The sequence below is a fragment of the Mytilus edulis genome, chromosome 14, assembly GCF_963676685.1.
Source record: "Mytilus edulis chromosome 14, xbMytEdul2.2, whole genome shotgun sequence".
NCBI classification, from domain to species: domain Eukaryota; kingdom Metazoa; phylum Mollusca; class Bivalvia; order Mytilida; family Mytilidae; genus Mytilus; species Mytilus edulis.
Genome location: NC_092357.1, coordinates 59,605,763 through 59,630,298, shown reverse-complemented (window position 1 = coordinate 59,630,298; position 24,536 = coordinate 59,605,763). Strand labels below are relative to the sequence as shown.

Here is a 24,536-nt window from a genome sequence, read left to right as displayed (position 1 = left end):
TTTAACCTACATATAATTTGTTTAACAGAAAGTTACACATGTATAGATTGGATGGACAGGAAAGTAAAGAAATACAGATCACAACACTTCAACACACACAGGATGAAGATCACACAGAACATGTTAGTATATATTATCATGTTAAAGGCCACTCTGAACATCTTTATGAATTCTACAAAACACAACACACCAAAACAAAGGAAGGAAAATTTTTATGCCCCATTTATGGGCATTATGTTTTCTGGTCTGTGTGTTCGTTCATTTGTTGTACCGTCTGTCCGTCCCGCTTCAGGTTAAAGCTTTTGGTGAAAGTTTTTGGTCGAGGTAGTTTTTGATAAAGTTGAAGTCCAATCAACTTGAAACTTAGTACACCTGTTCCCTATGTTATGATCTTTTTAATTTTAATGCCAAATTAGATTTTTGACCCCAATTTTATGGTCCACTGAACGTAGAAAGTAATAGTGTGAGTGGGGCATCCATATACTAGGGACACATTCTTGTTTCACCCCAATTTCATTGTCTACTGAACATAGAAAGTAATAATGCGAGTGGGACATCCATGTATTATTGACACATTCTTGTTTCCCCTTTTTCAACACTCGTGTTTGTAGATAAAAGATTAAGGGTTTTGTAGATAAACACATTGAATGATTTCTTTTTATTTTTAGATAACTGCTATTGATAAATGTCCTCTACTAGGATTGTTTGCTACTGCTAGTGAAGATGGTTATATTAAGGTAAGTCAATGAGAGATGATGGAATAAGTAAAGATAGGGTATTTTGTCATTGATAATAAAATTGAGAAAGGAAATGGGGAATGTGTCAAAGCGACAACAACCCGACCATAGAGCAGACAACAGCCGAAGGCCACCAATGGGTCTTCAATGTAGCGAGAATTTCCGCACCTGTAGGTGTCCTTCAGCTGGCCCCTAAAAAATATGTATACTAGTACAGTGATATTGGACGTCATACAATTTTTTGTAGATACGTCAGATACTATTATAATGGAAACTCAGTTCAGTGATGGTGTTCAGAAAACTGTTACAATTGAAACTCATTGTGTTTAGAAATTTTGACCATTGTGATTAGAAAAAAACATGTCAATTGATGCCATGTAAAAAAGTGACGTTATCCAATCAAAATGAGCGTTACAAACGTTGTTGCATTAGAATATCTATTTTATTGTAAGATTCCTTCACAGTAAACAACTCATTTTTGTGGCAATTTAATTTATTCATGATATTCATGAATAGAATAATTATGCGAATATAAATCATCTCATATATGTAAAACTTTCCTTATTTAACTACATCAATCAAATAAATAATTAGCCTCAAATGGGCTGGTATGGGCTGAAAGCAAAATAAAATATCTGAGAAAATAAGTTGCGTTATAGTACTTAAAAATTACCATTTTATTTTTTTCCAAATTTCCCCAATCTTAATGTTTATTTTATACATTGGAAGACTCTTAAGGATTCTGATCAACAATTTACCTTCAGACATATCTAAGTATATAAATGATTTGTTATTGTACAGATTTGGAATCGTCACAACCAGTTGATCCGTGAGATGGGGTTTGGTGAACCTATGCATGGCCTGTGTTTTGCCAACATTAGAGGAGATATACTGATAGGATTTCAGAATCATATCTGGTGAGTTCTAATACAGTCAAGTCCGTTAATTTAGCTCATCAAATCAAGTATTTGCAGCTTCCATCCTCAATTTTAGCAAAACTTAACTTTGCAATACCTTGTACAATATGCATTATAAATTCAGAAATTTGTTTTGATGTTTTATAATTGCAAAAATAAAAATAAAATACATTTTAAATTTTGATAGATTTATTTGTGTTCAGCATTTCCAGAAATAACAATTACTAGATTTAATATTTTTCCAATATTCCTCAATCACAATAATAAAAGCACTAAACATTTTCATATTTTTCAGTATTCTTTTGATCCATGTCAGACAAAAGTATTCTATATTTTTCTTAATACGTACAGTTACTGTAGTTACTTCACGTACATCATAGCACATGGTATAATTGAAATGTATTAGTAAACAACTGATCAGAATATTAGATTACATGCATTTAAATGTTTCTTTGTGGCTTAAATCAGATAAAGTGATTGACAGACACCTATCAGTCAAAACGATCAATCAGTTTAAATATCTAATTGTAATCGATAGATTTATAAATGTTATTTTGATATGAAATGTCAGAACTACACTTGGTTCAAATATATTGTAGAAAAAAGGTACTGAAATATGTTTTTTTTGTTGATTTTAATTACTGCAGCAATCCCTAAACTGCTGTTGTTATATATTGTAACTGCTTTTGATGTTTTATCATAAGAACCCTTCATACCTGAGATATCCTTTTAGGGATATAGTACTGATGATAATTATGTATCATGTTTATGGTTCACTGTCGTTTGTAATTTTCTACGATAGTAGAGGGGCATTATGTTTTCTGGTCTATGGGTCTGTTCGTCCGTCGGTTCATTCGTCCGTCCGTCCGTCCATCCATTCGTTCGTCCGTCTGTTCGTTTGTCCCGCTTCAGATTAAAGTTTTTGGTCGAGGTTGTTTTTGATGAAGTCCAATCAACTTACAACTTAGTACACTTGTTTTCTATGATATGATCTTTCTAATTTTAATGCCAAATTAGAGTTTTTACCCCAATTTCACGGTCCACTGAACATAGAAAATGATAGTGTGAGTGGGGCATCTGTGTTCTTGGGACAAATTCTTGTTTTGAATTTGAAATAGTTGATGAGATTTGCATGGTAAATTTAAACTCACTGTATTACTAGTACGTCTTGTTTAGGAATGTGGGTTGGGTGGGGATACATTACAGTCTTAATTTTGATAGTGAACTAATAAATGTATATATTTGTTTTAATATTTTATTCAAATTACAAGAATAATTTTTATAGCATTTATTGCTTGTAAAAGCAAGGTGTAGTTTAAAAAAAGTTTGATATTTAGTTTAAGAATAAATAGACTGAGAAGACTGGTTTTCTTCTTGAAATCAGTTAATAATCTATTGTAAAATATAATATTTTTGGATTTCAACAATTTTTAGATATAAAATATAGAACTGTTTATTTTAAATATAATAATCTATTGTTTTCAAGGATTAATTCATTTGATTAAGAGGTAAGATGCATGTCTTTAATGTTTAAATGGTGGTTAGTAGTTTAGTATAGTGTTAGAAATTGTGAAATTACTGTAAATCCAGAAATTGCTGTGATATTTTAATTATTATTGCAAAAATAGCGACAGGGTTATAATAGCTCTGATTTAAACTCCCATTTTGAATTCTTTTATATGAAATTCAACAGGATTTTTCTTGATGTCCCAAACATTAAATCACATTGTAGTTTTAAATGAAAAAATTGCAATAATAAATGCAAGCAATAATTTCTGAATTTACAGTTGTTAAGAATAGTTTTAAAAGTTGCAAAATTATATAAGTGTTGCATATTTATAAATGTTTCTTCAAGCTTTTATATTTAATCAGAAATGTTGATGTATCTATTTAACATTACTTTACTTTTCAATGTTGAGGAGAAATATTGACTTGATTGCTATTTTATTTTACACCATATTTAGTTTTGTCAAAAAAACAAATTATTTTTTTCTTTAAATTTGTAAAAATATGGTTATGAACTTAATCTGTTCAAACAAAATTTACTAATATGAATCAGCAGTGTATCTGGATATGTACTAAATTTATGCTAATGTACAAGGTGAAGAACTAATGCTATATAAGGTTTAGGGTAAGAGCGAGAATGCCATACTGTTGACATATGAGGGCTATAACTCAAAATGAATGTGCCAGAAAGAACTTTCCCTACAAACTAATTTTGCATAAGACAGAGGGATTTGCTACAACTCTTAATTTTATTTTGGTTGAATGAAGTAAGTTTAAGAATATTTCAATCAGTTTGTTTCACTTTAAAGACATCTTATTGAAAATCTGATATAGAATTCATCAAGATTATTGAAAATGTTGTTTTGTTAGCTTTAAATTCAGATTTTCAACTGTATTCATATGAATAACACATAGTGTGTTTTGTGTCCATTAAATAATTGAATCTAGTGTAATTTAGACTAAGATTTTGCATGTTAGCTTTTATTATTAATTTGACATTTGATGCATATTATTTTTTACAGTACCATTCCATTGACAAGTTATTTCCCAAAGAATTACTTAGAAAGAATTACAAGACAAGAATTCAAGGTAAGATTCTTAATTCCGATGCATTTTTGCGCCTGTCCAAAGTCAGAAGCCTCTCTTCTTTGTTAGTCTTGTATGGTTTAAATTTTAGTTCAGTTATGTTTTGGAGTTTAGTGAGACATCCATTTTCAATGAACTAGTGCACTATTTTATTTATGGTCAAGCTGAGGACCACCTCTTGAAGCGAAATTTTCTCACTGCATTGAAGACCCATTTGTGGCCTTTGGCTGTTGTCTGTTCTTTGGTTAGGTTGTCTCTTTGACATATTCCTCATTTCCATTCTCAATTTTATTATCAACACCAAATTTTTTCATATTTGGATGAAATTCTCAAAATTCGACTTTTTAACCCAAAATGTCAAAAGGTTGAAAAATTCAATAAGGCTGAACAAATTCCTGACACTGATGACGTCCATTCCAAATGTTTTTGTACATAAAACAGCATTTTATGTAAAAAAAAAAGTATACAAGTCTGGCTTCAATTCTTCCATATTCTTAAAAAAAAAGTTCCCTTATTTCAAATTCCAAAATTTCATTTGATTTTATTTGATTTTGACACAGTTTTCAACAAACAGAAGCACCCTATTTACACTTTCATCCTGGTATTCAAACAAAGAAAGATAACTCTTGATTGCAAGGTTATGAGCTGGAAATATAAAAGTGGTATTCCAATCCTAGAAAACCGGGACTCATCGTCAGCTGTCTGAAATGTGAATCCAAGTACGGATTCGTCAGTGAAAGGGTTAAAGTGGAGGCTCTATTACGTTCACCTTGTCCATCCATCAGTTTGTTCAACAAATAGTTTCTCAAATATTAATTATATATGAGTATGAAAAGGACTTTATATTTGGTCAGCAACTCAACCATGATGTTAACTTGTCAGATCTGTCAGAAATTTGTTTGGAAAGTTTCATGCTTGAATTTTGTTTTGCAGGATGAAGTCAGAGAAACACCTTTAGCTTACAACCATAGAATCAAACCTTGGTAAGTACAATTTAGTTGGGCACATTCTTACTTGTTAAATATTGTTGCCTAAGACTTAACCCCCCTCCCCACTCCCCTTTCCCCAGTTTTATTTTAAACTGTAGGTCACTTTAACGTTTTTAAAAAATTATGTTATTATTTGACGTTGAACCCTCAGTAACACAATCCACTGAACTTAGAAAATGATACTGCGAGTTTCAGGTAAAAGTTTTTGATGAAGTTGAAATCCAATCATCTTGAAACGTAGTACACATATTCCCTATGGTATGATCTTTCTAATTTAAATACCAAATTAGATTTTTACCCCAATTATAGGGTCCACTGAACTTAGAAATTGATGGTGCGAGTGGGGCATGAGTGAACTATGGACACATTCTTGTTTTTTTTTTTTATTAAAACATCATTGCATATATTTATATATTTTACATTTGACCTAATGGTATGCTTAAATAAAATTTTATAAGGAATACTTTCAATATTTGTTCTGTACTTGTCTTTTTACAGGTTTGATCCAGAAGCCTTGCCAAAGTTTTCTCTATCACTTACAAAAAGGACAGAAGAGAAGAAACCTGTTGAAGAAGAGAATATTTTAGAAGATTTAGAATTAACCCCTAGGGTACCTCCGTGTAATCCTGATATTAAAATTGAGGAAGTAATTGTGAAGCAGGATTTTATAGAAATACCAGCTGTAACTAAAAGTTTTCAGGCATCGTGTAAGAAATTTTGTTTACATTTGGGCTGCCTCGGATAGAAATTGACTTTATGCAAATAAATATCAGTACATCTGTTAGCCATTTCAGATTGAAAAAATCGCTGCTGTTTGAATATTGAGTTGTAATAAAAACCCTACAAAATACACCAAAATTAATTTTTCATTTTGCATTTCAATTTTCAAAAACCAACCAAATTATTATACATGTAAATGTATACGTGCATTTGCATAAGGTTGATTTCTAACCAACGCAGCTCTTTTTATATTGTTTAAGTTTTTGCTTACCATCTTGAGAAAAAAACGATGTAAATATAAAAAAGAAGATGTGGTATGATTGTCAATGAGACAACTATCCACAAAAGACCAAAATGACACAGACATTAACAACTATAGGTCACCGTACGGCCTTCAACAATGAGCAAATCCAATACTGCATAGTCCGCTATAATAGGCCTCGCTAAGATAGAAGGGGGTAGGATAAAAAAATACAGTATGTAAACAACACTATAAATTTCATGTGTCCAAAGTCGAATAGTTGAAAGCCAATAGTGTACTATAAGAACAGAAACAGTTAGAGTGCTTTATGATAAAAAAGAGTCTAAAAATAGCAGCCAAATCTATATCCTATAATTTTATGCCCTTTAGCGACAATTTTTGACTAATTATCATTTTTTATACGCCCGTCAAAATTTTGACGGGACGTATTATGGTATACAAATGTCCGGTGTCTGTCCGGCGTAAACATGTCGCACCGTAACTTGAGAACGACTTATCCAAATTTCATGAAACTTAACATAGTTGTTTCTTATGATGGTCAAATGATCTGTATACTTTTTGGTGAAAATAAGATTAAAACTTTTTGAGTTACGGCACTTTTTAACTAAAACAGGGGTGTGTTTTTTTCACATGTCGCACCGTATCTCAAAAACGATTCTTGATTATGTCTTAAAACTTTAAACACTTCTTAGTTATATTAATATTAATATCTGTATACTTTTTGGTGATGTTTCAAAATTTTATTTTTGAGTTATTGAGTATTTTGTTAAAAAGGGGGAGGTTTTTTTTACATGTTGTGCCGTATCTCAAAAACAATTTATGATTATTGCTTAAAACTTTACACACTTCTTTGTTATATTAATCTAAAGATCTGTTTACTTTTTGGTGATGATTCAAAACTTTATTTTGGAGTTATTGAGTATTTTGTTAACTAGGGGAGGGTTTTTTTACATGTTGTGCCGTATCTCAAAAATAATTTATGATTATTGCTTAAAAATTTACACACTTCTTTGTTATATTAATCTAAAGATCTGTATACTTTTTGGTTTTTGATTCAAAATTTTATTTTAGTGATATTTAGTTTTGGGGGTTTCACATGTCCCGCCCTGTCTCAAAAACAATATATGGTTATTGCTTAAAACTTTCTCAGAAACTATCTATGATTATTGCATAAAACTTCCACACAAGACGCAGCTGTTTATTTAACTTTGATCTCAAATGATCCTTGTTTAAAAAAAATTCCAATTGGGAATATATTGATGAATAGAAATTGTAAATATGGTGAATGCATACCCCCCCCCCCCCAAAAAAAAAAAAAACCCAACCAAAACAAACAAAAAAAAACAACACAATTATCTTCAACAAATTATATATCGTTGTTGCCCAAAAAAAGGAAAAAATCTTGGAATCCTTAAATCAATATTGTTTATCTTGTTTATCTGGCAAATTATTTCCATCTGAATCTGAATATAGATCTGTATGAGCACAATTTTTACCAAAGTTTTATTTTTCTTGACCTAATAATCACAAACTATTGAATATACTGCAAGCTTCTAGTAAGTCTCTTATGATCAAATTATGTAATTATGTAAAAGCTGCATGGAATATTTGATCTAATATAGTTTTATAACTTTATATGTCATTGTATACTATTGTTCCCTGCTGTCTATTCATGTTTATATTATGTAATATCTGTTGTTTATTTTGCCATAGCATATCTATGCTTTTGCAATAAAGATTCATTCATTCTTTCATCTAGATGTAAAAGAAGTTCAAAAGGAAAGTAATAAAAAAGTAGAAAAGATAGCAAAACACACAGGAATGGTAGAAGACGGTAAGAACATTTTTGTTTTTATGCCCCACCTACGATAGTAGAGGGGCATTATGTTTTCTGGTCTGTGCCTCTGTTTGTCCGTGCGTCCGTCCGTTCGCTTCAGGTTAAAGTTTTTGGTCAAGGTAGTTTTTGAAGAAGTTGAAGTCCAATCAACTTGAAACTTAGTACACATGTTCCCCATGATATGATCTTTCTAATTTTAATGCCACATTAGAGATTTCCCCCAATTTTCGCGGTCAACTGAACATAGAAAATGATAGTGCGAGTGTGGCATCTGTGTACTATGGACACATTCTTGTTTTTTGTTTTTTGTAGATATCATACTATGAATTAATTTATTATTATTATACCCCTACTTTAAAAAAAAAGTGGGGTATACTGCTTTACATCTGTCTTTTCGTCTGTCAGTCAATTCATCAGTCTATCTGTCCGTTCCATGAATATTTTTGGTCGCATTTTTTATTAGGAACTTGCAAGGATTTCTGAAATTTGGTTTCAGCTAAACAGTGTGATGGGTTTTCAGATGCATCACTCAATAACTTCCTATTTACTGAAATATTTTGGGGTATCATCAGTTGCAGTAGCTTGCAGGTTCACTTGTTTTTCCTGGGTTCTATTAAGCCGTATTTGGCACAACTTTTTGGAATTTTGGATCCTCAATGCTCTTCAACTTTGTATTGTACTTGTTTGGCTTTATAAATATTTTGATATGAGCGTTACTGATGAGTCTTATGTAGAAGAAAGGTGCGTCTGGTGTATTACATTATAATCCTGGTACATTTGATAACTGTTTCCTGGATACTGAAAAAAATCTTGTATATTCATAGATGCAGTTGTTACCTAACACTACAGGGAGATAACTCTGTAAAATAACCTAAACATTTTAATTACGTTGTGTTGTTAAGGGAATATTAAGCTTCTCAATGATCAAAATAAGTGTTTCTCAAACTGCTATATAACCAGTGTAATTGTTCTGATAAAACAGTTGGTTCAAATTTTTGAAATTTTTATATTTTTGTCAAAGGATCAAAGTAAATACTTTGTTAAAATTTTTTGAAAATTAAACGAGCCAAATTATTTTTAGTTAAAGTGTTGGGTACCACCTTAAGAAGTCACTGTTGGGAGGTTATAAGATGTTCCTAAAAAGTCAGATTTTGAAATCTGTGACCATGATTGGGACAAATTGTTTGAGTTTCCAATTAGTAGAGTTATCATCCTTGTGAGCAGTGTAATCAAAATGGCAGATTTCTGGGCTGTATAAGTAAAGACAAAGTTGAAATATATTGATATATTTGAGAGATACTTAGTCTCTGATATGGTTGTAAATGGAAACTGTAAGGTTGGAACACAAGGTGTTGAGGAATTCACTTTCTATTGCAATATCTTGATTATATCTAAATTATGACCTTAATTCGTATTTTTGTATAAAGCTGAAAGAATTTCCGTTATGTATGTGCTGCTATTCTTTCTCCAGATACAGTATTTGATAGAGGTTATTCAGCTCCGACACCAGTACCTGCTAAAAGAATGAGGATAGAAAAAGCTAGGGAAGAGAGAAGTATGAAATAAAAATATATTTACTGTAAATTAATATTTTTATGCCCACCTACGATTGTAGAGGGGTATTCTGTTTTCTGATCTGTGGGTCCGTCCGTTCGTCCCACTTCAGGTTAAAGTTTTTGGTCAGGGTAGTTTTTGATGAAGTTGAAGTCCAATAAACTTGGAACTTAGTACACATGTTCCCTATGATATGATCTTTCTAATGTTAATGCCAAATTAGAGTTTTTACCCCAATTTCATGGTCCATTAAACATAGAAAATGATAGTGCGAGTGGGGCAACCGTGTACTATGGACACATTCTTGTTTTAATATATTTTAAGGTAAAGATTGCATGAAATGCAATCAAAACCTTATGGGACTGGCTTGATATCTAAATGTTCCAAGGCTGATCACTACCTTTTTTGATACACAAAAAAAAGTGCATTGATAATAACATTCTATACATATTATCCATGAACATTTCAAGAAATTTATGGATGTAATATATGCTCAGATATTCAAGGCACAAAATAATGTTTCACTTGTAAAGAAAATTACATAACTATAGCAAGGTGCAGGAATCTTAATATCTGTTTAAAAAATATAAATTATGTCATTGTTATTCTCATCTACAAAAATTGAAGTTATCTCCCTTTGTCTAGAATAGCTGTTAAATCAGTAACAACCAATGTAATATTTAATATTACTTCCCACTGATAAATTGAAGCAATCTTTACCGTACAGTGCTTTCAAGCACTTTGATTTTATTTAGGGAATGACTAATTTTTCTGTCCATGAAGAAATAACATTAAAAATGTGGTTCACACTGAATAACCTGCATAGTAGTTCAATTTGGAGTGTGCACCACATTTTTATACGACAGCTAAAAATTTTGTGGTTGTATAACTCGACATTGTCATCTGTGTTATCTGAAGACATTTCGTTTTTGGACGATAACTTTAGTATTTATGTAAATAGAAATCTATGAAATTTAAACACAAGGTTTATGACCATAAAAGGGAGGTTGGGGTTATGGTCCAACAGTTTAGGAATTAGGGGCCAAATAGGGCCCCAAATAAGCATTTTTCTAGTTTCCAGTAAATAACTTGTTGAAAGATGTATGGATCTATCTGAAATAAGACCAAATGTTTCCATACCACTAAGAGATGGTAAGAATTGGCTATGGGGGGTTATGGCTCAAACTGTTTAGGAATCAGGGGTAAAAAAGGGGGGGAACAAAAGTGTCATGGTTAATGGACAATTAAGTACAAATTTTTTTTTTAAAGCAGTGTAAGGGAGGTAATTCAAACCCAGCATTGACCATTACAACCCTTGTTCACTGCTTATAAATTATGTATAAAGAACTGTTGTATTGTCTTGAGGTGATAAGCTGTCAATTTTTAGAAGCTACTATTTTAAAAATACTGATGAAGGTAATTTAATTTTAGCCATGATTATGACGTCATTTTCTATTTTAAGACTTTTATGATGTATTCAAATGGGTTTTTATGGTTGCAAACTCCATTGGAAATTTGAATTGAGAAATTGCTGCATGCAAATAAAGCTGTTAAATTCCAAAATGTAAATTTTTAAGTTTGAGAAAACTCTCTTAATTTGCAATTTATAATAAAAACGTTCCTAAAATTTTAGTATAGATGTCTCTTTTAGAGAGTTTTATAGCCTCAAATAGTATTGAACTTATAAATCAATTTGATAACATTAAATTTTACAGGAAAGAGTGATACATTGTACTTTGAGAAGCTATCCCAATGGGAACGTGACTTGTTCAACCGAAAGCCAATAATAGCTCCTGATGGTAAGTTAACAGAGATGTATTGACTTTAGAATCAATGTTTTATGCCATTGTCAGTATTGCAATTAAAGTGGTTTTATTACATCCTGCTATTTATTTATAGAATAACTTATCGAAGAATTCAAATACTTTAAGTTTAGAAATTATTGCGTGCATTTATTATAGCGTTTTTGTCAATGTAGACTTAAATGCGATTTTGAGAAAAATCCTGTTTAATTCATATAAAATATTTCAAAATGCAAGTTTAAATTATTGTGTTTACAAATCTGTTGCATTTTTCGCAATAGTAAAAACCTAGCATTAATTTCTGAATTTACAGTAGACAAAAATATTCAACTAGTGGCGAAACAACACATTAAAGTCAAGAATATGCGTAGCACATGAGTCAATAATTGGTGTTGTTTCGGTCATGAGTTGAATATTTTTTAGATATTTGAATTCTTTGACTAGTTATTCTTTTTATTACATTGGCAAAAAGCTTTTTTTTTAATGAAATTAGAGTAGAAAAGGTACGAACTATATCTTTCTCTATGCATTCACAATTTGTTTTGATTCCACGTCATCAACATCTTGACAACGCCTGTTGTATGATGTCAGAGGAGTGTGCAATTATCAGTTTTTATTTCACTAGGAAATCTATGTAATTCATTGCAACCAATGTAATAAATTGTTTTAACCAGTCCATAAAAGTGTTTTATTGTACAAAGTTATGGACATGGAAAAGTATATGTTTTGTTCATGTACTGAGGTGTAATTTTGATGGTTTTCTTTTAGTGTTTTTGTAAGGTTAAATTTTAAAGGTTTTGTTTTTGGTGTTTTTGTATCGAAGTGAAATTTTACAGGTTTTGCTTTGATTGAGTATATAAGCAACCATCCAGATTCTTCATCAGGGTTAAGTCCTAACACCTTCATTTTATTGTTATACAACCTTCAAAGTTGATTTTCAGGAAACAGCTGGAATAGGCAGCCAGTAATATATGCCCACTATGTTTATATTTTTTTAGGTTACATCCCAAACTCTGCTGTAAGGAAAGAGCTAGGCTACGTAGCTCCATCTTCACCACTTAGAAAGAAGAAAGATACTTGGACTATACAATCTGTTAGTATATTATTCTATTTATACTGAATATGACATTTGCCAAACAATTTAAGCTGCTTTGATTTCATTTTTCCCTCAAGCAAGGGCAATTAAAATTATTTGAAAAATTTAAATCCTTGCCCACCCTGATTGTATTATTTATTTATTTTTTAAATTCTGAATATATATCGAATTTTGTTCATTATTAGTGTTTTCAATATCCGCCGACAATTTTGTGTCAATCAAAACTTCTGTTTCAAATTTTTGTTTTTCATATTTTATCGAGTAAACAAAAGGGTTAAAAAAGAAAAATAATTTATAAAATAAAATCCTCCCACCTGTCTCATTTAAAAAAAAATCTGGATAAAAACGTACCAATTAATTTTAGTTGATCAAAACAAAGTATGTCAACAAGCACTCTCGGTAATTAATTGATCAATCAAGTCAATGCAATAATGTAAATAGAAATATGATAAACATCCATGGGACTCTGTGAAGGCACTTCGAAATCTTAACTATGGGTGGGTTTCAAATACTGTTTTGTGTGTAAAGAAAATATTAGAGAATTTCCAAAGTTGTCTCTATGTATGCCTTCACTAGGCACCATTTATGTTTTAATGGAACAGCCCTTAGGAGAATTTTTTTATATAAAAGCTAGCATCTTATTTAATTTTGAATAAACTAATGAAATTCTATTGATAGATAAAGGTACCAGCCCCACCAGTTACAAAGACACAAGAAGAACAGGCAGAAGAGGACCACCATTGGGAAGAGGTAATTGTCTCCCTTTGTAACTGGACCCGTTATAATTCTCTCCCCTTGTTACTGGATCTCTGTTATAATTACCATAGGGAAGAGGTTATTATCTCCTCTTCTTTCTAGATCTCTGTTTTATTATCATTAGGACTAGTGGGAATAGGAAATAGTCTCCCCCTGTTATAATTATCCATGAAGTAGTGGAAATAGGAAATAGTCTCCCCTTGTTATAATTATCCATGGAGTAGTGGGAATAGGAAATACTCTCCCCCTGTTATAACTATCCATGGAGTAGTGGGAATAGAAAATACTCTCCCCCTGTTATAATTATCCATGGGAATAGGAAATAGTCTCCTCCTGTTATAATTATCCATGGGAGTAGTGGGATTAGGAAATAGTCTCTCCCAGTTATAATTATCCATGGGAATAGGAAATAGTCTCCCCCTATTATAATTATCCATGGGAATAGGAAATAGTCTCCTCCTGTTATAATTATCCATGGGAGTAGTGGGGTTAGGAAATAGTCTCCCCCTGTTATAATTATCTATGGGAATAGGAAATAGTCTCCCCCTGTTAAAGTTATCCATGGGAGTAGTGGGATTAGGAAATAGTCTCCCCCTGTTATAATTATCCATGGGAATACGAAATAGTCTCCCCCTGTTATAATTATCCATGGGAGTAGGGGGAATAGGAAATAGTCTCCCCCTGTTATAATTATCCATGGGAGTATAGTGGGAATAGGAAAAAGTTTCCCCCTGGTATAATTATCCGTGGAAATAGGAAATAGTCTCCCCTGTTATAATTATTCATGGGAGTAGTGGGAATAGGAAATAGTCTCCCCTGTTATAATTATCCATGGGAGTAACGTGGGAATAGGAAATTGTTTCTCCCTGTTATAGTTATCCATGGGAATAGGAAATAGTCTCCCCTGTTATAGTTATCCATGGGAGTAGTGGGATTAGGAAATAGTCTCCCCCTATTATAATTATCCATGGAAATAGGAAATAGTCTCCCCTGTTATAATTATCCATGGGAGTAGGGGGAATAGGAAATAGTCTCCCCCTGTTATTATTAACATTGGGAATAATGGAAAAAGAAAATAGTCTCCCCCTGATATAATTATCATTAGAAAGATGATATTGTCTCCCCTGTTATGATTATCATTTGAAAGAAGAAATTATCTCATCCTGCTACTAGTTTCCTGTTATGATTAATCTCCTCGTAATACTGGTTCCTTTTTTGGATGATCAATTGGAAGAGGAAAATTTGTCCCCTTGTTACTGAATCCCTGTTTATGATTATCAATGCAATTGGGAAAAGGTGGTTGTCTCCCACTTGTTACTGGATTCCTGCTTAAATGATTGACACAAATGTCAAGGAATTTTCAGGCACTTAGAAATTGATTTGCTCATCCTTTAAGAAGTTTTCAACTTCATAAAATATAGTTATCACATTAAATCTGAAATGGTCTCAAAAGATCATCTATTTGTTGTGAATTATAATTCTCCTATTTTTGATGAATTTTTATACGACCGCAAAATTTGAAAAAAATTTCGTCGTATATTGCTATCACGTTGGCGTCGTCGTCTGCGTCGTCGTCGTCCGAATACTTTTAGTTTTCGCACTCTAACTTTAGTAAAAGTGAATGGAAATCTATGAAATTTTAACACAAGGTTTATAACCACAAAAGGAAGGTTGGTATTAATTTTGGGAGTTTTGGTCCCAACATTTTAGGAATTGGGGGCCAAAAAGGGCCCAAATAAGCATTTTCTTGGTTTTCGCACTATAACTTTAGTTTAAGTTAATAGAAATCTATGAAATTTTGACACAAGGTTTATGACCACAAAAGAACGCTTGGGATTGATTTTGGGAGTTTTGGTTTCAACAGTTTAGGAATTAGGGGCCAAAAAAGGGCCCAAATAAGCATTATTCTTGGTTTTCGCACAATAACTTTAGTTTAAGTAAATAGAAATCAATGAAATTTAAACACAATGTTAATGACTGCAAAAGGAAGGTTGGTATTGATTTTGGGAGTTTAGGTCCCAACAGTTTAGGAATTAGGGGCCAAAAAGGGACCCAAATAAGCATTTTTCTTGGTTTTCGCACCATAACGTTAGTATAAGTAAATAGAAATCTATGAAATTTAAACACAAGGTTTATGACCATAAAAGGAAGGTTGGTATTGATTTTGGGAGTTTTGGTCCCAACAGAATAAGGGGCCCAAAGGGTCCAAAATTAAACTTTGTTTGATTTCATCAAAGTGAATAATTGGGGTTCTTTGATATGCCGAATCTAACTGTCATGACTGTGTATGTAGATTTTTAACTTTTGGTCCCGTTTTCAAATTGGTCTACATTAAGGTCCAAAGGGTCCAGTTTGATTTTGACAAAAAATGAATCAGTTAGGTTCTTTGATATGCTGAATCTAAAAATGTACTTAGATTCTTGATTATTGGCCCAGTTTTCAAGTTGGTCCAAATCGGGGTCCAAAATTAAACTTTGTTTGATTTCATCAAAAATTGAATAAATGGGGTTCTTTGATATACCAAATCTAACTGTGTATGTAGATTCTTCATTTTTGGTCCTGTTTTCAAATTGGTCTACACTAAAGTCCAAAGGGTCCAAAATTAAACTTAGTCTGATTTTAACAAAAATTGAAATCTTGGGGTTCTTTGATATGCTGAATCCAAAAATGTACTTAGATTTTTTATTGTGGGCCCAGTTTTCAAGTTGGTCCAAATCAGGATCTAAAATTATTATATTAAGTATTGTGCAATAGCAAGTCTTTTCAATTGCACAGTATTGCGCAATTGCAAGAAATATCTAATTGCACAATATTGTGAAATAGCAAATTTTTTTTTAATTAGAGTTATCTTTCTTTGTCCAGAATAGTAAGCAAGAAATATCTAATTGCAAAATATTGTGCAATAGCAAGATTTTTTTTTAATTGGAGTTATCTTTCTTTGTCCAGAATCAACTTAAATCTGTGTTATATACAATATACAATGTATATTCACTTTTTACTACCAACTGATAAATTAAAATAATCTTTACCATTCAGTGATAACAAGCAGTTTTTTTACATCTTAATATTTTATGATGTATTTAAATGAGTAGTTATTGTTGCAAACTCCATTAGAAATTTTAATTGAGATTAGTTTTGGAATAAGGGAAAGGGGGATGTGATTAAAAAAATTGGGTTCAATTTTTCTCATTTGAAATTTTATAAATAAAAAAGAAAATTTCTTCAAACATTTTTTTGAGAGGATTAATATTCAACAGCATAGTGAATTGCTCTAAGAGAAAACAAAAATTTTAAGTTCATTAGAACACATTCATTCTGTGTCAGAAACCTATGCTGTGTCAACTATTTAATCACAATCCAAATTTAGAGCTGAATCCAGCTTGAATGTTGTGTCCATACTTGCCCCAACCGTTCAGGGTTCAACCTCTGCAGTCGTATAAAGCTACGCCCTGCGGAGCATCTGGTTTTTGTTGACTTGCTGTCTTAAATGAATCGGTGAATTCTAATCAATGCACCCAGCTCTCCTGTTTGTTGACATCTGATAAACTTCATATTTGTTTCTAAGGTATAGAAAATGTTGAATTGAAATAAGAGTTCGTAATTAATTAGTTTATGTTAGCGTTTTGTAATTTAATTTATTGAGATATTATAGACAAAAATTGGAGTTAGTGCAATTTAAAAGAAAGGTCAATATGACAAACAGAAAATTTGTTTAATTAAACTTCAATGATATAGGTCAAGGCCAAGTATTTACAATTTTTGGATGAGTCAGAGACTGAAATAGAATCAGAACACGAAATATCTCGTCCACCTCGATATGGGGGACGCCCTAATCATGGCAGACAACGAGGGAAAAAACAGAACAGGGTTTATGATAGTGATGATGACCTTGACTTTGATGATAGTGAGGCTATAACTGAAGCCGATATTTTTGATGGTTACGAAATGGAAATCATTCAACCAGAACCCCCCAGACAAAGATCAGGGTCAAATAGAAAGGTATTTCATGCACAAAGCACGAAATATCATCCTTAAGGAAAAAATGATGGGTTTACTAATACATTGATGTTAAGCACACACTGTTTGATAAAACATCACAAGTCTAAGGAGGTGTTGGATGAACGGTATATGTAATTATTTTGGTTATTACCTCAACTTAGCTGCACAGAATTTAGTTTGAAATTTAATTTTAATTTCTATGAAATCTTTGCTTTTTCGCTTCGTTTTTAAGAAAGACTGTTTTTAATACATGTATCCAGTGTTTAGGTCTTTACATCTCAGCATTGGTAAAGTCACCTGTAGCAATACCTGTCAGCTTAGGGACGACATCAAAAGTTCAATTGTAGGATAAAAAACTTAATTCACATAGTTTTTTCACTGACCCCTCACCCCCCTCTTAACTTAATTTGGGAAAAATTGATTGACCCATATTGATATATGTAAAAATCAATGTCGGATAACCAATAACCAAATCTTGCAGCAGTTCAACCCCCCACCCCCAAACTATTTGAATTTAGTTTTTTTTATCTTACATTGATCTTTTGATGTCGTCCCTTATCAAAACATATTTCAATACCTTAAATTGTTTAAATGGCTGTCGGTAATATTCAAACACCTTGTTTTTAAAAGTTGAAAAAATGTTGCAATGTTTTTCATCAAACAATCCTGAATTTTAATAGTCAAGTCAGCAGATACCCCCTCAAAAAAAAAAATTGTGACCTGTTATAGCTTTATGCAATATTGGATTTGTTCATTGTTGAAGGACATATGGTAATCCATATTACTTCATTTGGTCTTTGGTGGAGATTCGTGTTGATTATGCAGTGTAGCACCATGATTTAGTGTGTTCAAGCACAGTAGCACTTTTAAATCCATTGGATCACAAAATGTGTGCACAAGCAAAAGTTTAAATAAAAACCTAAGCAGAGTGGGTGATGAGGTGGTAATTTTCTCATTATTGTTAACTGTGTTGAATACATTTGTATATGTTAAATATTCTGATACTGATAATAGAATGAATAGGTTTATTAGTTTTTCTTGATCATTTAAGGTGGTACCCAACAATTTCACTAAAATTAATTTGGCTTGTTTAATTTTCATAAAGTTTTGTCAAAGTATTTACTTTGAGCCTTAAATAACAATATAAAAATCTAAAAAATTTTGAACCAACTGTTTTGTCAGAAAAATTACACTGGTTATATAGCAGTTTGACAAACACCAATATTGATCACTGTGAAGCTTAATATTCCCTTTACAACACAACATAATTAAAACGTTTAGCTGACATTACAGAGTTATCTCCCAGCTGCAGGGCTTTCCATTGAAGCCGGTAGCCGGCGGAAATCCGCCGCTTACAGTGGCTTCAAGTGCCGGCTACTTCACTGCCAAAAATATAAATTCAAAAAGAAAAAAATATCTTTTTCAAATGTTTACAGGCAGCCGAGAGACGTATATTGTCGCAGAGTCGCGGTCATGATAAACAAGAATGAAAAGTCAATGTTTACCTTGGGCTAAATATAGTTCACATGAACTCAGGTCACTGATTGGTTGTCTATTTAAAGTCGGAATGCATCGTTTCTTTTCAAAGATAACAAGAGAGACGTTCCGGTGGTCATTGAACGATAACAATAGAGACATTCCGATGGTCATTAACTCGTTGGCTTTTTTTGGCTTTTAAAACGTGAAGACAATCAGATAGGATGACAATCTTATGTTATGGAATAATATTAGTCAAATTAAAGAAAGTGTAGTAGATCATATTGTTCAAAATCTGGAAAACAGTATCTTTTGAAGTTCATTTTTCAAAGCCCACGTGGTGTTCAGAGAATCAAGGTCAAAAACGAAAGTAGAATATTGTCGACTCGACCTCAAATAAATAACATTTCCAAATGATTTATGTATCCGACTTATTGAACATTTTCCCAAAAAAATTGAAAATCAGAGGATATATCAATTTTCTGTCAATGCTTGAGAAATAATTGTATGATTTAAATACGCGTAACACTAACAGTCTTTAGAGAGAAAAGGGGGGTCATTTGTTTACAAATGCACGTAGTTATGCAAAATAAATCGATCAAGATTTCTAACAAACCGGATGATTATTTAAATAAAACTCCTTTAAAAGCATTAGGTAATGAAAATAAAAAACTGACATAAAAAAAAATGAAATTTCTTTGAGTTTTTTTTTTCTTTCTTTAATTTCATACATAAAAAATGGTCATTTGAAAGATTAAATTAGGTGCCAGGAGATTGCGAGAATGCAGGATTTTGCTCTATTTATGCCAGAGCTTCTGGGGGCCATGAGCGGCCCCCAGACCCCCTGCCGTAAGGCACCAAGCTTACAGCTTGGTGGGCGTCCGGCTTCGCCGAACGCATGTTATAGCCGCCTATAATTTTAATTCAGCCATCTACTTCCATTTCAATGGAAAGCCCTGCAGCTGTAGTGTTAGGTACCACCTTAAGTAAAAATTTAGATATGTTTTGAGTGAAATTTAGGATTAAATACCTTTACAATTTAGCTATTTTAGATATCTTTAGTCAAGTATTTAAAAATATTTCGAAAATATGAGTAAAATTATATTGACACTATTGGTTAAAGTTTTTTTCTTTGTATATTAATTAAGGTTAAAGTTGATTTAATCTAAATATCTTTAGATACATTGATTGCACAGTTTAGGTTAAAAGGGCATTTACAATATTATTAGTAATAAAAGTGTAAAGTTATGTTAATTAAAAATACAGTTAAAGTTAAATATATACCAAAAAGATGGGTTAAGCTGAAATAATGCATGTTAAAATAAGTTAATATACCAGTTAAGTTAGATTTTTTTCAATAATATAGCTATAGGTCAAGGTAACTATATTAATAATACAGAATAGGTTAAAATATTTGAATAATACAATTTAAGTTTAAATGAATGTTAATGATACAGGTTAAAGCCAGGTATCTGAAATTCTTGGATGAAAACAGTGAGGATGACAAAGTCTCCTCTTCAGATGAGAGTGAATTAGAGGGAGATAACTCTCGACAAGGAGGTGCAGGCTCTAGACCTCGTAATGTTGGCAGAGGTCGTGGCAAGAAGAAGGTCAGACTTGTCGATAGTGACGACGATGACATTGAATTTGATGACAGCGAGCCAGTGGAAGATACTGATATCTTTCCACCAGGTTACGAGGCTGAGATTGGTCAAGATTATATCGGAGGTCCATACTCTTTGTTACGTGCTGGCTCTGATTTGAAGGTATTGGAGTGTGTGTTGTTGTTTTAACACAGGCTTGTGGTGCACTTGTATTCATTGTTTGTTTTGCACATTTGGCTTTAATTATAAGGTATTGGAGTGTGTGCTTTGTTGTGTGAATGTGTGTGTTGTAGTTCTAACACTAGCTTATGATTTGGTTTGTATAACATATTTTCTTTATGATATTTTTGTGTCTTAACATTTATTAGAGTGTGTTTTTGTGTGTTTGTTGTAGTTCTAACACTAGCTTATGGTTTAGCTCGTAGTCATTGTTTGTATAACATATTTTCTTATGATCATTTGTGTTTCTAACATTTATTGTCAAGATTGAGTTTGTTGTAGATTCTAACACCAGCTTATGGTCATTGTTTGTAAAGCAATTTTTTATCTTATTTCAGTGAGAATAAGTTTGTCTTTTCATTATTGCCAAAAGTTTGGCAAAAACTATTTACTTGTGAAAATTTTGTAAGTCAAATTTACTGGTAGAAGTCTGTACATCACATTCACTTGTCAACAGTTTGTATAAAATATTTACTAGTAAAAATTTTATTATCTGGAAAAAATAATGAGTCCAGTATACCATAGATAGAACGACCAATAATCTGGACAGATGGCACAACAAACTAAAGAAAGTAGTGGAGGCTCTCATATATATCCTCACATCTATAGTCTCATCAAGTAACAGAACCATGAGGAGACCATTCATGCATAAAATTGAGAATGGAAATGGGGAATGGGTACTAGCTGGTACTGTGCTTAAATGCTTCTTAAGCATGAAAATGATGCTTATATCAGTGTGTTTTTATGTTTTAGTTTTTTTAGGGAAATACAAATATATTTTAATTTTACCAAGCTCTTGCATATTTACTGTTTTACTGAAAGACTAATATACGTAGGAAATGTATATTTTTTTAAATACAGTAATGCTTCAGAGAAGTTGACTGATATACACTTTTATGTTGTCTTGTGTATATTCACTTAATGTTTCTACTTAGTATCTTCCTCCACTGTAAGGAGTACTCCCAAGTTCAGATCTATAATTTGTTCGCAATTTGTAGTTGACTGGGAAGTACTGAAGTCTTTTAGAAGAAAAACTGATATCCAAAAGTTAAAAATGCTTTAATGACAAACAGACAACTAGAGTTGTGGTTAAGGACTATGACTACCCATGAGTCAACCAAAAAAAATTACAATCGTGCATAATTTTCTGTTTGAATATTTTAGGATTTCCGACCATTAAGTTGGGGCGACAATGATGATGGAAGAAGATCGACCAATAGTACGACTCCGTGGAGGAAGATGTCAAACTTCATCAGGGCCAGTTCTACTTTATCTAATCGGTCAACATCCTCCTCCAAACGAGGACCTAAAGGGAGGAGACAGTCAACACCTACTACTCCTAAATATGAATGTAAGTCTTTAAATAAAAATGTTATAGCTTAGGCTAATCAGTCAACATCCTCCTCCAAACGAGGACCTAAAGGGGGCAGAGGATCAACAACCTACTACTCCTAAATATGGTTGTAAGTCTTTAAATACTAGTCGACATCCTCCTCCAAACGAGGACTAAAAGAGAGGAGACGGTCAACACCTACTACTCCTAGATATGATTGTAAGTATTTAAAAATACTAATTTCGCAGTGAGGCTAATGTCTCAGCTTTATCAGCCTGCGTCAATGCTTGTGTTTGTGTCACATCAAAATCGTGGGTAAAAGGTTATGCTTTTGTCATAGCTAATAATTCTGTCACATCTAATGCTCTTTGTATAGAAATTTTATTGTAATAATATGAGCAAAATGAGATGGTCAAACATTTAAAACATATTGTTATTCATTACAGGCAGCATCTTGTCTGAATACTGATATTTTAGGGGTTTGTCAAAATTCCACCATTTCAATGGTAAATGAGCCATTTTCAAAGAGTGATTGCTTGTAATGAGGGTTTGAACATACAAATGTGGGTACATATGTCAAACTGGTGTTTAAAAATAAAGGAATAGGTCCAGTAAGACCCCTTTTTGGCCCCAAAATATAGCAGTTTTACGAAATTGTTAAAATGTAAACTTTTAGTTATTTATTGGAAAGTAGAATTATTGCTCCTGCTACATAAATATGGGCAGTTTTTACCAATACAATGTATATATATCGCGTACTAGCATCATTAAGTCCTGCTAAATTACTGAAATCTTCACAATTTTAGCATTTTAGTTAAATTTTAGACGGTTTATGTCTTAAATGAAAGTGGCTGCATTTGTGTTCATTCTTAATATTGAAATGTAAGTTGTATTTGATGATAATACATAACATATAAAGGTTGAGGATGAACACGGATGCGGCCACTTTCATTTTTGACAAAAACCATCTGAAAAGTGACATTTTTTGGCATATTTGATAGATTTTTCATATTTAAGCTTGAATTGGAGCGTTTTTAATGACTACATCAGTTAAAAATTTTCACAAAACTAATTGAATCAACTGAAATAGACACTTAAGGGTTTAAAAAGTGTCCAAATTTTTTCGTCAGATGAATTTGAAATTTGAGGCCAAAATCAGCCCTTACCGGACCTACTCCTTTAACATATTACTTATTGCGAAAATTCTTACCCATACATTTATTTCATAGGAAATTTGTAACCCATGCATGTATATATTTCCGACTATCAAACCTAAAATATTTATATGAATGTTTATAGTCTATGTATGTAACCTTTATATAGGAAAAGACCCCCACCTCCCATGAATTTGACCAATAATCATGGTTATTCATCTTTCAGTAAAGTCTAAGAAGTTTGATTTGCACCGACTAGATTTAGATATGGGTACTCCGGACAGGATGAGGAGGTCATTAGGGACCAAGAGTCGGGAGAGGACTAAATCATCATTTAGACTCACCAATATGGTTGTAGACGAACAATCAACTAATGTCACTTTTAAGGTACAGTATACTTAGTAGACCAATTCAAGTAATTTGGTACATTATATGTGTGTCACTGTGTATTATAAACAGTGACTCTTTTAATGGTATTGTCACTGTGTATAAATAGTGAATCTTTAAATGACATTGTCACTGTGTATAACTGTGAATCTATTCATGACATTGTCACTGAATAAACTGAATCTTTTTTAAATATCGCAGTGTCATTCTGAATAAACAGTGATCTTTGTATGGCATTGTCACTGTATAATCAGTGAATCCTAAAATGGCATTGTCACTGAGTATATACAGTGAATCTGTTAATGGCATTGTCACTGCTTATAAACAGTGAATCTTTTTTTGGAATTTTCACGGTGTAGAAAGAGTTAAGCTTTTTATGGTATTATCACTGTGTATAAACTGAATCTTAAAATGGCAATATTGCTGTGTATTATCAGTGAATTGTTTTTTGTTTATAAACTGTGAATCTTTTTATGTCCATGTCACTGTGTGTAAACAGTGAATCTATTAATGGTACTGTCACTGTTTACAGACAGTGAATCTTTTTATGGCCTTTTTACTGTTTATAAACTAAATCTTGTGATGGCATTGTCACTGTGTATGTAAACATGCGTAAACAACATTATGCCATCACAATGAACGTTACAAACAGTGTTGAATTGGAATATGTATTACTATTACAGGATGACAGTAAGTCAGGTCACAGGAAAGGCATGTTACCAGCTGTAGATATGGATGTAGTCCGCCAACTGATGGATGACCTTTTCCCTGATTTACATGGCACTGCCTCGTTTGATTCCATCCTGCAGAATCTTATCAGAATGCTGGATACAGAAGATGAGGATCTCCATAAAAAGATCTGTGATTACATCATTTCTATACATAGGTATGTGTAAAATTGAATCTTGCATGATTTCTTGTGCGAGTTCAAATAATAGCCTGTTAAGTGTATAAATCCATAAACAAATTCACCCTTAGGTTTTATTTCTGATAGAACAAACTTGTGGAGATACTGTTAATTCAGAAATTAATGTGTGCATTTATTTTTGTGATTTTGTCATTTTAGACTAAAACACGATTTTAAATTTTGCGATATATATTG

General features: G+C 32.1%; 1 protein-coding gene across 3 annotated transcripts in view; it reads left to right on the top strand.

Annotated features, from left to right (window-relative positions):
- LOC139503747 (uncharacterized) overlaps positions 1 to 24,536 on the top strand; it is a 120,207-nt gene that overhangs the window by 53,469 nt on the left and 42,202 nt on the right. For all 3 annotated transcript variants that reach the window (XM_071293592.1, XM_071293591.1, XM_071293593.1), the window contains exons 22-36: positions 29 to 122; positions 669 to 737; positions 1,539 to 1,654; positions 4,183 to 4,249; positions 5,180 to 5,229; positions 5,734 to 5,942; positions 7,977 to 8,051; positions 9,526 to 9,609; positions 11,324 to 11,407; positions 12,409 to 12,503; positions 13,185 to 13,256; positions 20,195 to 20,503; positions 21,725 to 21,911; positions 23,274 to 23,434; positions 24,118 to 24,320. In XM_071293592.1, coding sequence (XP_071149693.1) covers positions 29 to 122; positions 669 to 737; positions 1,539 to 1,654; positions 4,183 to 4,249; positions 5,180 to 5,229; positions 5,734 to 5,942; positions 7,977 to 8,051; positions 9,526 to 9,609; positions 11,324 to 11,407; positions 12,409 to 12,503; positions 13,185 to 13,256; positions 20,195 to 20,503; positions 21,725 to 21,911; positions 23,274 to 23,434; positions 24,118 to 24,320 — 1,875 coding nt within the window. The remainder of the gene's footprint in view (positions 1 to 28; positions 123 to 668; positions 738 to 1,538; positions 1,655 to 4,182; positions 4,250 to 5,179; positions 5,230 to 5,733; positions 5,943 to 7,976; positions 8,052 to 9,525; positions 9,610 to 11,323; positions 11,408 to 12,408; positions 12,504 to 13,184; positions 13,257 to 20,194; positions 20,504 to 21,724; positions 21,912 to 23,273; positions 23,435 to 24,117; positions 24,321 to 24,536) is intronic.